This window comes from Rhopilema esculentum, chromosome 13, assembly GCF_057945365.1.
Source record: "Rhopilema esculentum isolate cy_ngs chromosome 13, ASM5794536v1, whole genome shotgun sequence".
Lineage (NCBI taxonomy): Eukaryota > Metazoa > Cnidaria > Scyphozoa > Rhizostomeae > Rhizostomatidae > Rhopilema > Rhopilema esculentum.
The window spans coordinates 1926521-1938348 of NC_142827.1; the positions used below are offsets into that span (position 1 = coordinate 1926521).

Below are 11828 nucleotides of genomic sequence, written 5' to 3' on the forward strand. Positions count from 1 at the left end.
CCTTATTGTCTCTTACTAAAGGCGTATTTGATATCATTTTTATCAGCTTTAACTTTGAAATGATCCTCAAAATATCTTCTGATGATTATATGTTTTTTGAAATCTTATTTTGTTTCTGTCTACGCTGAACTGATATGAAACATGAACAAGGGACAGACCCCGGTTGGCTACGAGGCCCGTGAATTTATCACAAAATGGCCGCCGAAGTGGATCTTGCAAAATTTGACGACGTTTTCTTAGGGATTTTACAGCATTTGGGAAGAATTGAGCCTTTTCTGGAGGCAATATTCTTCTTCCTTGCTAGGAGAACGGACTTTTTCAAACTAATGCATAACAGAGAAGATAAAATGGGTTTTCCACCAGGCGTTGCAAAACAGATCGTGATAAGGGTAAAAACAATAAGTTTTCTATTCAATCCATTGCGTCTAACGTATTGCCTTCTTTATTTAATAAACCTCGACTGTTAAAGAAGACATATTTTCGTTATGAAATAACAATAATGGCAGATAAAAACCTTTGCATTAATGAAAAACATACTGCAAAGCTTGGGTTAACCCGTATATGCGATTGGCATGAAAATAAACTTTGATGGTGTCAGAAAATATGCAAAATAAACAAACAATCAGATGTTCTGAGATGCTCAAAAATTTATTCTGAAAAAATCTTCTGCAAATTTTGGTTTTTGAAATGGAGCAAAAAATTATCAAGCAACATCATATATAACGTTTTAGAATCAGATGAAGTAAAGAACATACCCATGAGATTTTTTATTTGAATAATTTAATATCAAGAAAGATTGTAAAAATGGTTTGAATTTTACCTTGATTTGTTGGACTAGTATTTGTACTAGATATATTGTATTTTTTATAAATGTTTTTATGACTCTAAAACTTCCAACAAGGTAACAAAAAAGTGGATCCCTAAAGTGCAGACTAGCCAAAATCTATTCTATTTTTTTAGATATTTGAGAAGTATCAGAAATTAGTTCTTGGAAATGAGCAGGAGAGAAGTAACGTAGAAAAAACAAAGTCCCCTCAAAAGAAAACAAAAGCGGCACCAGTAGAACCTGCAAAAGTTCCTGATGCTGCCAAAATTGTAGAGGTAGAAACAAGTTTAGCTGAAAAAGCTGAGTCTACAAAACCAAAGGATCCAGAAGATAAAGTTAAGAATGTGGGTGATGATGACAGCCTTACTGCCAGAAATACAAAAGAAAAAAAGACCGAACAGCAGACAACTTCAGAAGGGTGAGTGATCCCTATTAAACAAAATGGCTAATATTGTTTAAATAAATGATAATTTTTCAATTATTTATATCAGTTTTCATCATAAGGAAATCACCATGCATGTGGTAAACCACACTCATTATTTTTCTTTTATGCGTGCGATTCACATATAGGGAAATATTGATTGATACAGTGGCATAGATTAAGGGGGGTCAAGGGGCAGGGCAAACCTCCCCCTTATACAGCTAAACTGCTAGCTGTTTTGTCGGAAAACTTCTGATCTGATCGGAAATTTACGTGGTTTTCTATTTTATTCCAAATGTTAAATTTTGAGAGAAAATGTTTTAAAGCTGAATATGGTGATCTTTTCTGTTGTTCTGAATCAGATTGGCAATCTCTTTCAATAAGGTATAGAACTTTAAAATGCCTTTTTTAGAGGGAAAGACAAGAAGAATCTTTGACTAGCATGATGTATGACATGTGACTTATGTGAAGTTGTGTACAAATTTTTGAAAAATAAAGGCTCTTATGAAATTTTTGTTGGAAATTCCAATTTTCTCGCCCCTTTTATGAATTTTTCTATCTTCATCACTAGATTGATATTAACCTTGATTGTTGGAAGATATTCTTTTTGCAGGTCTATTTGTTGCCTGCCTCTCGCATCTATGATAAAAAAGCCCATTTTCTTTTGAGCAATTTTATCGATATTTACCCTGATAATAGCGAAAACAGGAACAAGGTAAAAGTTGAATAAATGACAAAGACTGATATATGCTATCTTTCTGTTGGTGCCTTACACAGATCTGGCCTGATGGCCAGTATTTTCTTTTTGCTTTTAACACTTGCAGTTTTTCCTATAACCTTTAGACAAAATTTTAGATTTTTTGATGAATGTTCTTGCAACATTACATTTATATTCAATGCTGGCCACCAGTAATAGGTTTTTAGCCCTTTTTTATGCATAACACATCCAAATGATATCCAAATGGCCTTGCTCAGCAATATGATAAGGCTTCTACGCACATGTATTGTGCTCAAACTTCTTCTTCATTGGTAAAATGCAAGTTCCAAACTAAAAGAAATGGAAAGTTTTTCTGAGTAGCTACACTTCTAAAGCATGTAACTTATTCTGCTCGTCTTTAGATGTTTCAGTTTCCATAACCATGCACAGGAGCTATTCCACTAGTAATCAGGTATTTTGCAAGAAAATATTTAACAATAACATTAATATTATGGGCTCCTCTTCATATTTTATGTTTTGCAAATTTTAGAATGAAAGGCAAGGCAGTTGCACATCAAGATGCTGATTCTTTCAATGGAGCAGTCACTGACAAATACTCATGGGCACAAACACACATTGATGTTGATGTTAAAGTTCCTATCCCAGATTTTGTCAAGAAATCTAAAGATATAGAAGTTGAAATAAAGCCAGATAAACTGAGGATATCACTGAAGAATAATCCCCCAGTTGGTAAATATATATCATAAGATTATTCATTTTGTATTTCAATTTTTATAGAATTATTCTTGAATTATTATTGTATCCTCATTTTAATCTCCAGTTTGATTTTTTATAATAGGGAAGGGTTGCTTATTTTTGTAACTTATCTTGGAAAACAATACCTCATTGTCTCTTGTTGAAAACAACAATTTTTGCTCAAACAAAGGGTTTAGTCCAACAATCAGATAATTTCAATCATAATATATCCTTTTTATTATAATACCTTTAATTTTTATGGAAATAATTTGTATGACAAGTAGAGGTAATCAAAGCAATAAGGTTCACTGCATTTTTCTTAAATGCAAATGATTTAGTTTTTAAGGGAGTGAGTCACATTTTTTATATTTTCCAAAGAAAATAGCAATGTTAGAGGGATTTTAATGCTGGCATGCACAAAAGGAACATTCTGCAATATAAAAAACATTGTTTTAAAAGTATGCAGAAACTCACATGCATCACTCCTCAACTTCTTGACTGTCTGTGGCACCACTGTTTGTGATATCAGGCCTTGCAAGGAGAGTGGCTTGAGCTCGATCAAACAACTCCACGCACCTAGGAAGTTCTAGGAGCTTGATTGATAATGCATCTAGCGTTTTAATGATCTTTAAAAATTGAATGCGCAAAACCAAACTTTGTTTTTGATAGTCTTTGATGATGCTCAATCGAGCACCTAGAAAGTTGAAGATGCTCAGTTTGTCAAGTGCCTGCTTTTTGCTTCTCACAAGGCCTGTCTGATATGTGTATCAAATGGCTCGATTTTAAAAGGGTGCAGAAACTCAAATGCATCACCCCTTCACTTCTTGACTGCCCACTGTTTGTGATATGCACCAAATTGACTGCACTTTCTTGCTATTGGTGTTTGCATTTTACAGACTCTGGTTTCACAAGCAAGCTTATTGTTGATGGGAAATTTACCCAGCGAATAAGAGATGAAGAAAGTATTTGGAGTCTTGTTCCTGGTGAATGCATACAGATTCATATTGAAAAGACAAAGGAAGTTTTTTGGACTGCTCTATTGCAAGGTGAGCCTGAAATTGACAAAACGCAATTGGACACAACAAGAGACGTTTCTGAATTTGATGAACAAACTCAAGCAGATTTTCAGAAAGTCATGTACGATCATCGCCAGAAGATTCAAGGAAAACCAACTAGTGAAGAACAGGTAAAGCAAATTGAAAAGTTTCCCCTTTTCACAATCAATTTTTTCCCATATGATTCAATGTGATCTGCAAAGTATCCAATGAAATTTTTTTATTGGCTTATTACATTTATTTTGGAATTATAAATTTGGAATTTATTTAACATAATTTGCCTCACTTTATCTGTGACCAGATTGACAGCTTATTCAGAGGCTGAATCTAGTTGCTCGACAACAGCTCTTTGAGATGGTACACAGTCTGCCAAAGCCTCTTACACCACTGCAGCTCTTGGTGATCTTCATGAAAAGACTGCTAGTGTTTCTAATCATTATGCTTTCTTCTTTTCTTTTCATGCTTTCTCCCACTTGCATTACCATTGACAGCCTAAGGATTGACCCAGGGGTAGCTTTAAGACCTCATTCAGTGTAGCAGGTACTGCTGAGGTACTGGGTGAACCAATGGATGCTTTGGGTCTACCAACAAATGCTCAAAGTGTCAGCGGCTTTTCTTACTCTCTCTATATAAAGTTACCTATTTACCAGGAAATGATCATTGTACTGCTGTGTGTGTATTGAATTAAGTTCTTGAGTAAACAGCAAGCAAAGCACAGCTTCTTTCCAAAAATCTAACTGTCCATTTTCCAAATAAAGACAATTAAGCTTTAAAATATTCAATCATTCCATGGCAACCCAATATCCAGGTGCTTTACACCTAAACACTCTACAGCAGAACAAAAAAGATTTAATTTGATTATTTTAACTTATGATACTGGAAATTTGAAGCTAAAATATTTGTTATTAGGTCTTATTATTTAAAGTCAATGCTGTTTCTATTTGGCCTAAAGATGACTACATCTTTTTACATAGAAAACACATGAACTATTGAAGCAAGCATGGGATGCAGAGGGCTCACCATTCAAAGGCACACCATTTGATCCTTCAAGTGTCAACATTTCCAGCTGAGAAGAACAGGGATAAAATTATCTTCCTTCAAAGTCTTTATCCAAATCTCTAAAGGAATCTTTGATGAATCTTACCCCAGAATTGTTTGATTTTTCAACCAACAAAGTCGAAGCTCACCGTGGTTGGTGTTGTTTTGGTCTTAAGACATCCAACCTTCCTTTGTTATGGAGGACTGAACACATTGGATTATGAAAACTGTTGACATTTGGGGGAAAGATTATGTTACTTTCTAAACAATGAAAAATTTTGGCAGCACTAGGTTCATGCGCTTGTATAGGGAAATAGATCTTTAATGGCATCAAGCAAATTTGAATGTGACATGTCAATCTAGGCCATTAATATTACATGCTGAAATAACATTGCTTTGTTAGAGGTATGCAAAGAGTGCCTACTTGTAAAGATTAATCTTCTTCCCATAAATTTGTTGTCTTTTGTTTAAAACTGCAGTTGGTTAAGCTCTCTTATATTTTAAAATCCTAGTTTTGGTATATATAAAGGCAAGCTTGTCGTTCTTTCAAAATTCTAAATGTTTTACCTTTGAGGAGATTTGATTTAAAAAGGCATATCTAGTATGCTTAGACATTGCTCCATGTTAAGAATCAGCATGGAAGTTCACATTGTAAAAATGGGTCTAATGGTACTAACAAGTAGCCTGTGACTAAGCCATGGGAACCAACATTAATGAAACCAACTAAAACACATTCTTTGAACTTCTGCTCAAGCTTTAAACCATGATTTTTAAGTAAACAAGTGAGTTGTGATGGTACCAGAGTCTGGAGGGAATTTTGTTTGAATTATAAATAAAGATTGTTTATGTGGTCAAAATTATTTAAATTGATATTTTGATTGTACCTCTTTTTGTTATTATCATATTATGGATAATTCAAAACACTGAAAGAACAATAAGTGCCCAGCATTGACTGTACTGAGACAACATAAGATTTGTTGAAGTGACTAAAGGAAATCTGAAGCATTCACTCTATGGAATACATAAGTTAAAAAAGTTTTTGAAGTAAAAATTTTGGATATTCTTTTTTAACATAAAGTTTTTTGACAGTTAGAGAGATTCTAGATAAAATTTCGGAACCAATTTTGAAAAGGTTTATCTCATTTCATTATATTTTGGCATTTTTTAGACTCAATGTTTTTGTAAAATATTCTTTTTAAAGAAGAAGCATGTAAAGTTAATATATTTTTTCAAAATTTCTTTCCCAAAATTATCAGAATATGACTTTTATGGGGCATACAACCATGTGTGTGACAAGGAGGGAAAGGCAAAATAGACCAAAACCAATGAAATACATATTAGAAGAATATTTCTTATGTTGAGTTATAACTTTGATCATTATAAGCTGCCATTTTGCTTACTTGCCTTGTGTTTCTATTTTCAAAAAGAGTAGAGTAAAACATCTCAAGCAAAAAAATTCTGAAATCTTTGTCTGAAATTTTTTTATGTCCAAGATTTTTTGTAATCAACATTCTGTGGATCGAAAAATAATATCTACAAGACAAGACATGTAAAAGTTGTTCCAAATGGCATTTTTGGTAAAATCAAAGGGACATTGAAGGCTGCTACATCAGGCTTTCAACCAAACAAATTTTATACATTTTCTGATGCAACTGACTGTGGTAACACTAGAAGTGCTGGAGCTGATTTGACATTTCCAATTTTTACAGTTTTGCTGATCAAATAACTGTAAATAAAACAATCTTTTTTACTATATTTGTAACTGACTAAGATACAAGCATTGTTTTATAATATTCACATGGTCCAAACACTTGGTAACCACACTGATAAACTTAATCAATCAATATTTTATACAGTTATGTAATGTCATTTCTTTGTTTAGATTGTAGTTTTGTATTAAGTGTTTTTAATTTAATTGTATTCAAACAATCTTTTGGTGGTACAAAACTTGTAAATGGCTTTGAAAAAAGCAAACATTTAGTAAACTAAAGCTTTTCGTCTGACACTCTTCAGAGTTTAAAATGTCAGAACATAGATCGTAAAACTCTACGCTAAGAAATATATATACCCGGTATAAAAATATATATACCTAGAAACAACACTTTCTCAAGAGTTTTAAGTAAATTCAGGAAAACTTGGTGAGATGGGAAGAAAAAAACATGTAGACAGTAAAATATGTTTCATTTGCAATATATCAGTACAGGTTCAACAAATGTAACAAACAAATTGTGAGAACGTTTATAGGAACCACACTATTCAAAATAAGGAGATTATTCATTGCCTTGAGCAAGTTACCTGTAGGAATGCTAACAAAAATATGAGCTGCCATGAGAATTTTTCAAAAGGGAATAGGAATTATGCTATTGCTAATGCTGCAAAAACAGGCCTTAAAAAGAAGGTAAGGCCAGGAAACAGAATACAATAGAACACAGACCCAAATATTGTGCAGGAACTTTGAGCAAGAAATACATGCTATAAAGCTCAGCCAATCATCTAGTCATCGCAAATTTACATGTTGATAGTCTCAAAGGAAGTGAGAGACATGGTCAAGCATTTCTTGGGTATAGAATGTACCAATAGTTGGCAGAATTACTGTGGCTACTGAATCAATTGAAAAAATCTTGCTTTTAACTTTGCTAATAACAATGAAAGGAAAGGGCCATGCCCCTTCACATTAATGTTTTCTTTTGTAGCATTGTCACTCTAATTAAGCAAACTGGTGATAATTGTCTGAAAAAACTTTAGTGTTCAACGCCTAGTTTGGTCTTCAACAGCTCAACAGCATCATTCACTGTGAAGATCTTTTCTGCCTCTTCATCTGATATTTCACAGCCTAGGGAAGCAAGTTATAAAAACATTAATTTGTTTTTAAAAATATGTATTTATATATATTTCAAAATGGCACTTTACATACAGCATGTTTTCAGTTCAATAACTTCAAATGTTTCACTTGTGAAGGAAATGAATCCTGCAGATGGCACCAAAATCTAGGCCTACATTTTACTCCTAGACTGTTTGGTCTTCATAGGGAACAAATGTTCCGCACAATAATCTTCATCTTTCATGCCACTGTTGCATTATTTAAAAACCGTCATAGAGTCGGTGCATTATAATTGTTTAGCTGGTCATGCGCCCTGCCAATATTCTTCAATTCAAACTTCTGACTTTTGATGACAGAAAAAAAAACAAAAGCAAGATCTTTTTGCTACAAATAGCTGTGTGTAATTTCTCACGAAGCATTCATTTTCTGCAAATTTGAATTTATTGTTCTGGCATTCTTCAAACAGAAAAGAATACTTCTGGCATTTTGCATCTAGCAGTTCTTCCAACATCAAAAATGGACATAGACAATCATTAGATGCAATTTGCCAATTTGCAGGGCTGGAGCCCCCCAATCATTGTCAAACTGTAGCATATTGCCTTTATAACAATTTGCTGAATGAGAAGGAATACAATGGGCAGCCCCCCCCCCCCCTCCAAATATGAATTTCATTTGATGGTACTGATTTGTTTTGGAATTTTTTACTAAGCTTCTGAAGGGAGTTTGAAGAAATAACAGAAAGCATTCAACAATCACACAAACAAAAATTTGAAAATATGTTGAAAAATATTTCTTACCAAATTCATCTTCAAAAGCCATTACAACTTCAACAACATCTAAGCTATCCAGACCAAGATCATTTATAAAATGTGCCTCTGGGGTAACCTGGAAAAACACAATATCCCAGTTAAAAACACATCTATAAGAAAAAAGTAATTTTTTCGATTTTCTTTCGGGTAAATGCTGCAAAAAATTAAAGCAAGAAAAATCATAGATTAAAAGCCGCATAACATAATAAAAGTTACTTTACAAAAATAAAATATTATATAATATTGAGAAAATTACATACCAGAACAATTTTATGTCTTAGTTAATCATCTTACTACAAATTCAAGATTACTTGTCCTACACAGTTGTTCAAATTCTATTTCGAACTTTAGGTATATTAACGACTAACATAAAATGTTCTCTACTTGCAACTTCTCACCTGACAGCACACGACTGACTAGGTGGGTGGCCTAAAATTTGGTAGTGTAGTACTGCTTTCTCAAATTTTTCTCAAATGAACTGGTAGTGTTGCTAATAAAAAAATTCACGCAATAATTTATATTCCTACCTTCGAAGGGTCTATTTTATCAAATAATTTCAGCACACTCAAGCTCATGTCCCTTAATTCTTCGACAGTTTTGATAGGATAGTCTCCATACAGTCTTGTCGGTTGATTCCATTTATTTGTAGCAAAGGCGATCTGAGGTGCTCGACTTACAAGTGAGCACAACTGTCTAGGCCTAAGATTGTAGGAAAATAATGCTTTTTGGCCTATACTGAGCTGTGTAGTCAGCATACGTCGGGCAAAGTTGCAGCAAGCTCGTGTGGCAGCCATTTTCACCACGAGAAAGGATCAGACCTCGATGCTGCAAAGCATTTTGGGTATACGGTTTTCGGAGCGGATGAAACATCTATGCAGATTTGCTATCCATTAAAGTACCAAAAAATTCGGTGCCAAAAATTTCTGTGGATTACTTTTGGGTGGAAAATATTTCGATCATATTTTTAAAATTTCGGCGTAAATTTCGGCTAAAAATTTCAACATTTCCGGTGGAAAGAAAATATTTCGGTGAGTAAAGAAATGAAATACTGTACTTTCTGCAATTTATTTCTATAATCGACATGGAATTATTATCTGGAACTCAATCATGAAAGCTACAAAAATCTAATATTTTGATGCCCGCCCAAAACGCCTGGGGATGAGGGGCAAAGGGTCAAAATGGCGCCCCTGGTACCCAGGGTACTGTATCATCAAGTAACAATGGCCTTGGCTTGGATATATTTAATTTTTGTTGGCATTGTTTCATCCTCATACGTTACAAGACAACCTGAAGTTGGACAGTGGAGAGCAAAAGTTTTTCCTTTGGGATCCTGTCCACCCAAACAATCTCTAAGTATTTGTCAGGTTTTTACACGCATGTTAACTTTCTGCTTCTTTTCTTCGTACATTAGTTAATGACCGTATGGTTTTCGGCTTTTTGCATGAACAAGATGTAGCTAGTCGGCGGAAAAAGGCCATTGTTTCTTCTTCTCAACCCACTCAAAAACGGTTGGGATCTTACTTATGACCGTCTTTGCGATTGGCGACCCGACAGCCCAAAAATAAATGGTCCAAATGGTGAAAGAAAACCAATTATTCTGTGGACCACCTTTTTAACCCTTTATTTGCTAACGACTTTGTTTGGTTACCTAGAAAATTCATTAACATCTATTTACATAATATTATCAGACATTTTAACCATTTAGATCTATATATCGGAAGAAGCCCAAGATAGAAATATATGTCTAATGTCTTAGGCGGCACCTTGGTTGCCGCCAAAGGGAAAGAAAACTTTCGAATTTAGATGCTTCCAGTTCGCTGAAAAAACGCACTTTTGAAGCAATTTTTAATAATGTAAGCTTTCTCTTGAATGAGTATCCACAGACGGAAAGCTATTTGATGGTTTAAATCGATTTGCTGATGTCATTGTTAAATATTCTAGCTTATGCATCATAATTTTCTCCAGATCGTGACATTATCTCTCAGCTTTTTCTTCCTAGCATTTCTTATCATTTTAGTGCATCAAAACTTCTTGCACCCTTCCAATAATTTTATGAAATGGCGCCTAATCTGATCTTCTACAGCCAAGCCAAAAGTTATTGATGGGTGCCTCAAAAACACCCCTTATGCAATTGAGTTTATGCAATGCCCCCCCCCCTGCCAGTATCCCCTTAATATGGTGGAGTTGCCTATGTTGATGACTCTAAACATCTTCTGACTGGGCAGGACTCAAATGATTCACCATTTACAAAGCTCGAAAGTTATCTCAATTTTTCGATTGTGAAAATAAAAAATTTGTCTTTCTTGGTGTAACGTTTTGTGAATATATTATTGGAAAATTCTTAATGTAGGAAACATAGCTACTATATGCGATACCTCTGAACACTGCTATATGGATTGATCACATCGCAAAGAACCTCCCTGAAAACATTCCTAAATCAGAGGACTTAAAAATTGCTCTAAGTGACCATTATGCTTCTTGCTGCCATCGAAAATATGAACATTGTTGTCGTCAATCACGTAGTTTTTCTTTGTCTTTTAGGCATCTTTCAAGGTTTTGATGCTATAAAGTAGGGGACTAGTGCACCTGCTCATTGAGAAGAAAAAAGGATTTAATTTTCCATTCCCTGCCCCGAATCAATTTGGGGGTTTGGTGTGACTTCTTGGTGTGACTATCCCCTGTAGATTGAGCGATTTGTGCCGATGCATCTATGGCTAAATCTCTCCCATTGTTGTAGGGATGTAGCTTCATCCCTGATTCAGCAATGTCAATGGCATACTTTATAAGGGGTAATTTTGCCCTACTATTTGCATAGCAACAATCTTGTCCGATTTAAAAACATTAAGGAGGTCTTCTTATAACCAATCCTGGCTTTACTGGTAGGTTGGCTAGGTGGTTGCCCAAGATCCCCACAGCTTGTAAAAATCTATTCCATAAATTTAAAAGAAAGTAGTGTTAATCTTAAAAGGGTTTTCTATCAGTTACGAGGTGCGCGTAAAAACTTATTTTTAATCAGATAGTGATTACTCACAATTGACAAGCTTGAAGGGGTTACGATGTAAGTTGGAAAATGGGGGGGGCAAAAGCAAATAAGACCCATGACAAAGGATTATGTAAATACGCTCAATTTTATGCAAAAAGGAGGGGGGGCAAAAAACTTAAAAACTTCCCAATTCATAGATTCGTATAGTCTTATGTATTTTTTTATTTAGATTCTTTTTTCTTGCAAACATTTGTTAACAGATACCTTAATCGAAACCTTCTCTGTTCTCCAAGCAAGAGGGGTTAAGTACTGAAGGCTGCCCATGCCCTATACAGACTCAATTGACTACTTGTTCGGTCCTGGACTGACCAGGAAATTCTAATCAGGTTAAAGAATAATATCCATAAAAAAGAGAATCAATC

The 11828-nt window shown here is 34.4% G+C and overlaps 2 protein-coding genes across 2 annotated transcripts; one reads left to right on the top strand and one right to left on the bottom strand.

Annotated features, from left to right (window-relative positions):
• Nucleotides 1–9: 9 nt before the first annotated feature.
• On the top strand, nucleotides 10–7519 carry LOC135692174 (nudC domain-containing protein 3). Its single transcript, XM_065210235.2, has 5 exons — nucleotides 10–389; nucleotides 961–1244; nucleotides 2495–2694; nucleotides 3597–3886; nucleotides 4730–7519. The coding sequence occupies exons 1-5, from the start codon at nucleotides 195–197 to the stop codon at nucleotides 4823–4825; spliced, it is 1065 nt and encodes a 354-aa protein (XP_065066307.2). The 5' UTR covers nucleotides 10–194; the 3' UTR covers nucleotides 4826–7519.
• LOC148958591 (uncharacterized) lies at nucleotides 7269–9249 on the bottom strand. The gene is made up of 3 exons (XM_089112241.1): nucleotides 8951–9249; nucleotides 8412–8499; nucleotides 7269–7626 (listed from the first exon to the last, which is right to left on the bottom strand). The coding sequence occupies exons 1-3, from the start codon at nucleotides 9215–9217 to the stop codon at nucleotides 7535–7537; spliced, it is 447 nt and encodes a 148-aa protein (XP_088968367.1). The 5' UTR covers nucleotides 9218–9249; the 3' UTR covers nucleotides 7269–7534.
• Between the last annotated feature and the right edge of the window lie 2579 nt (nucleotides 9250–11828).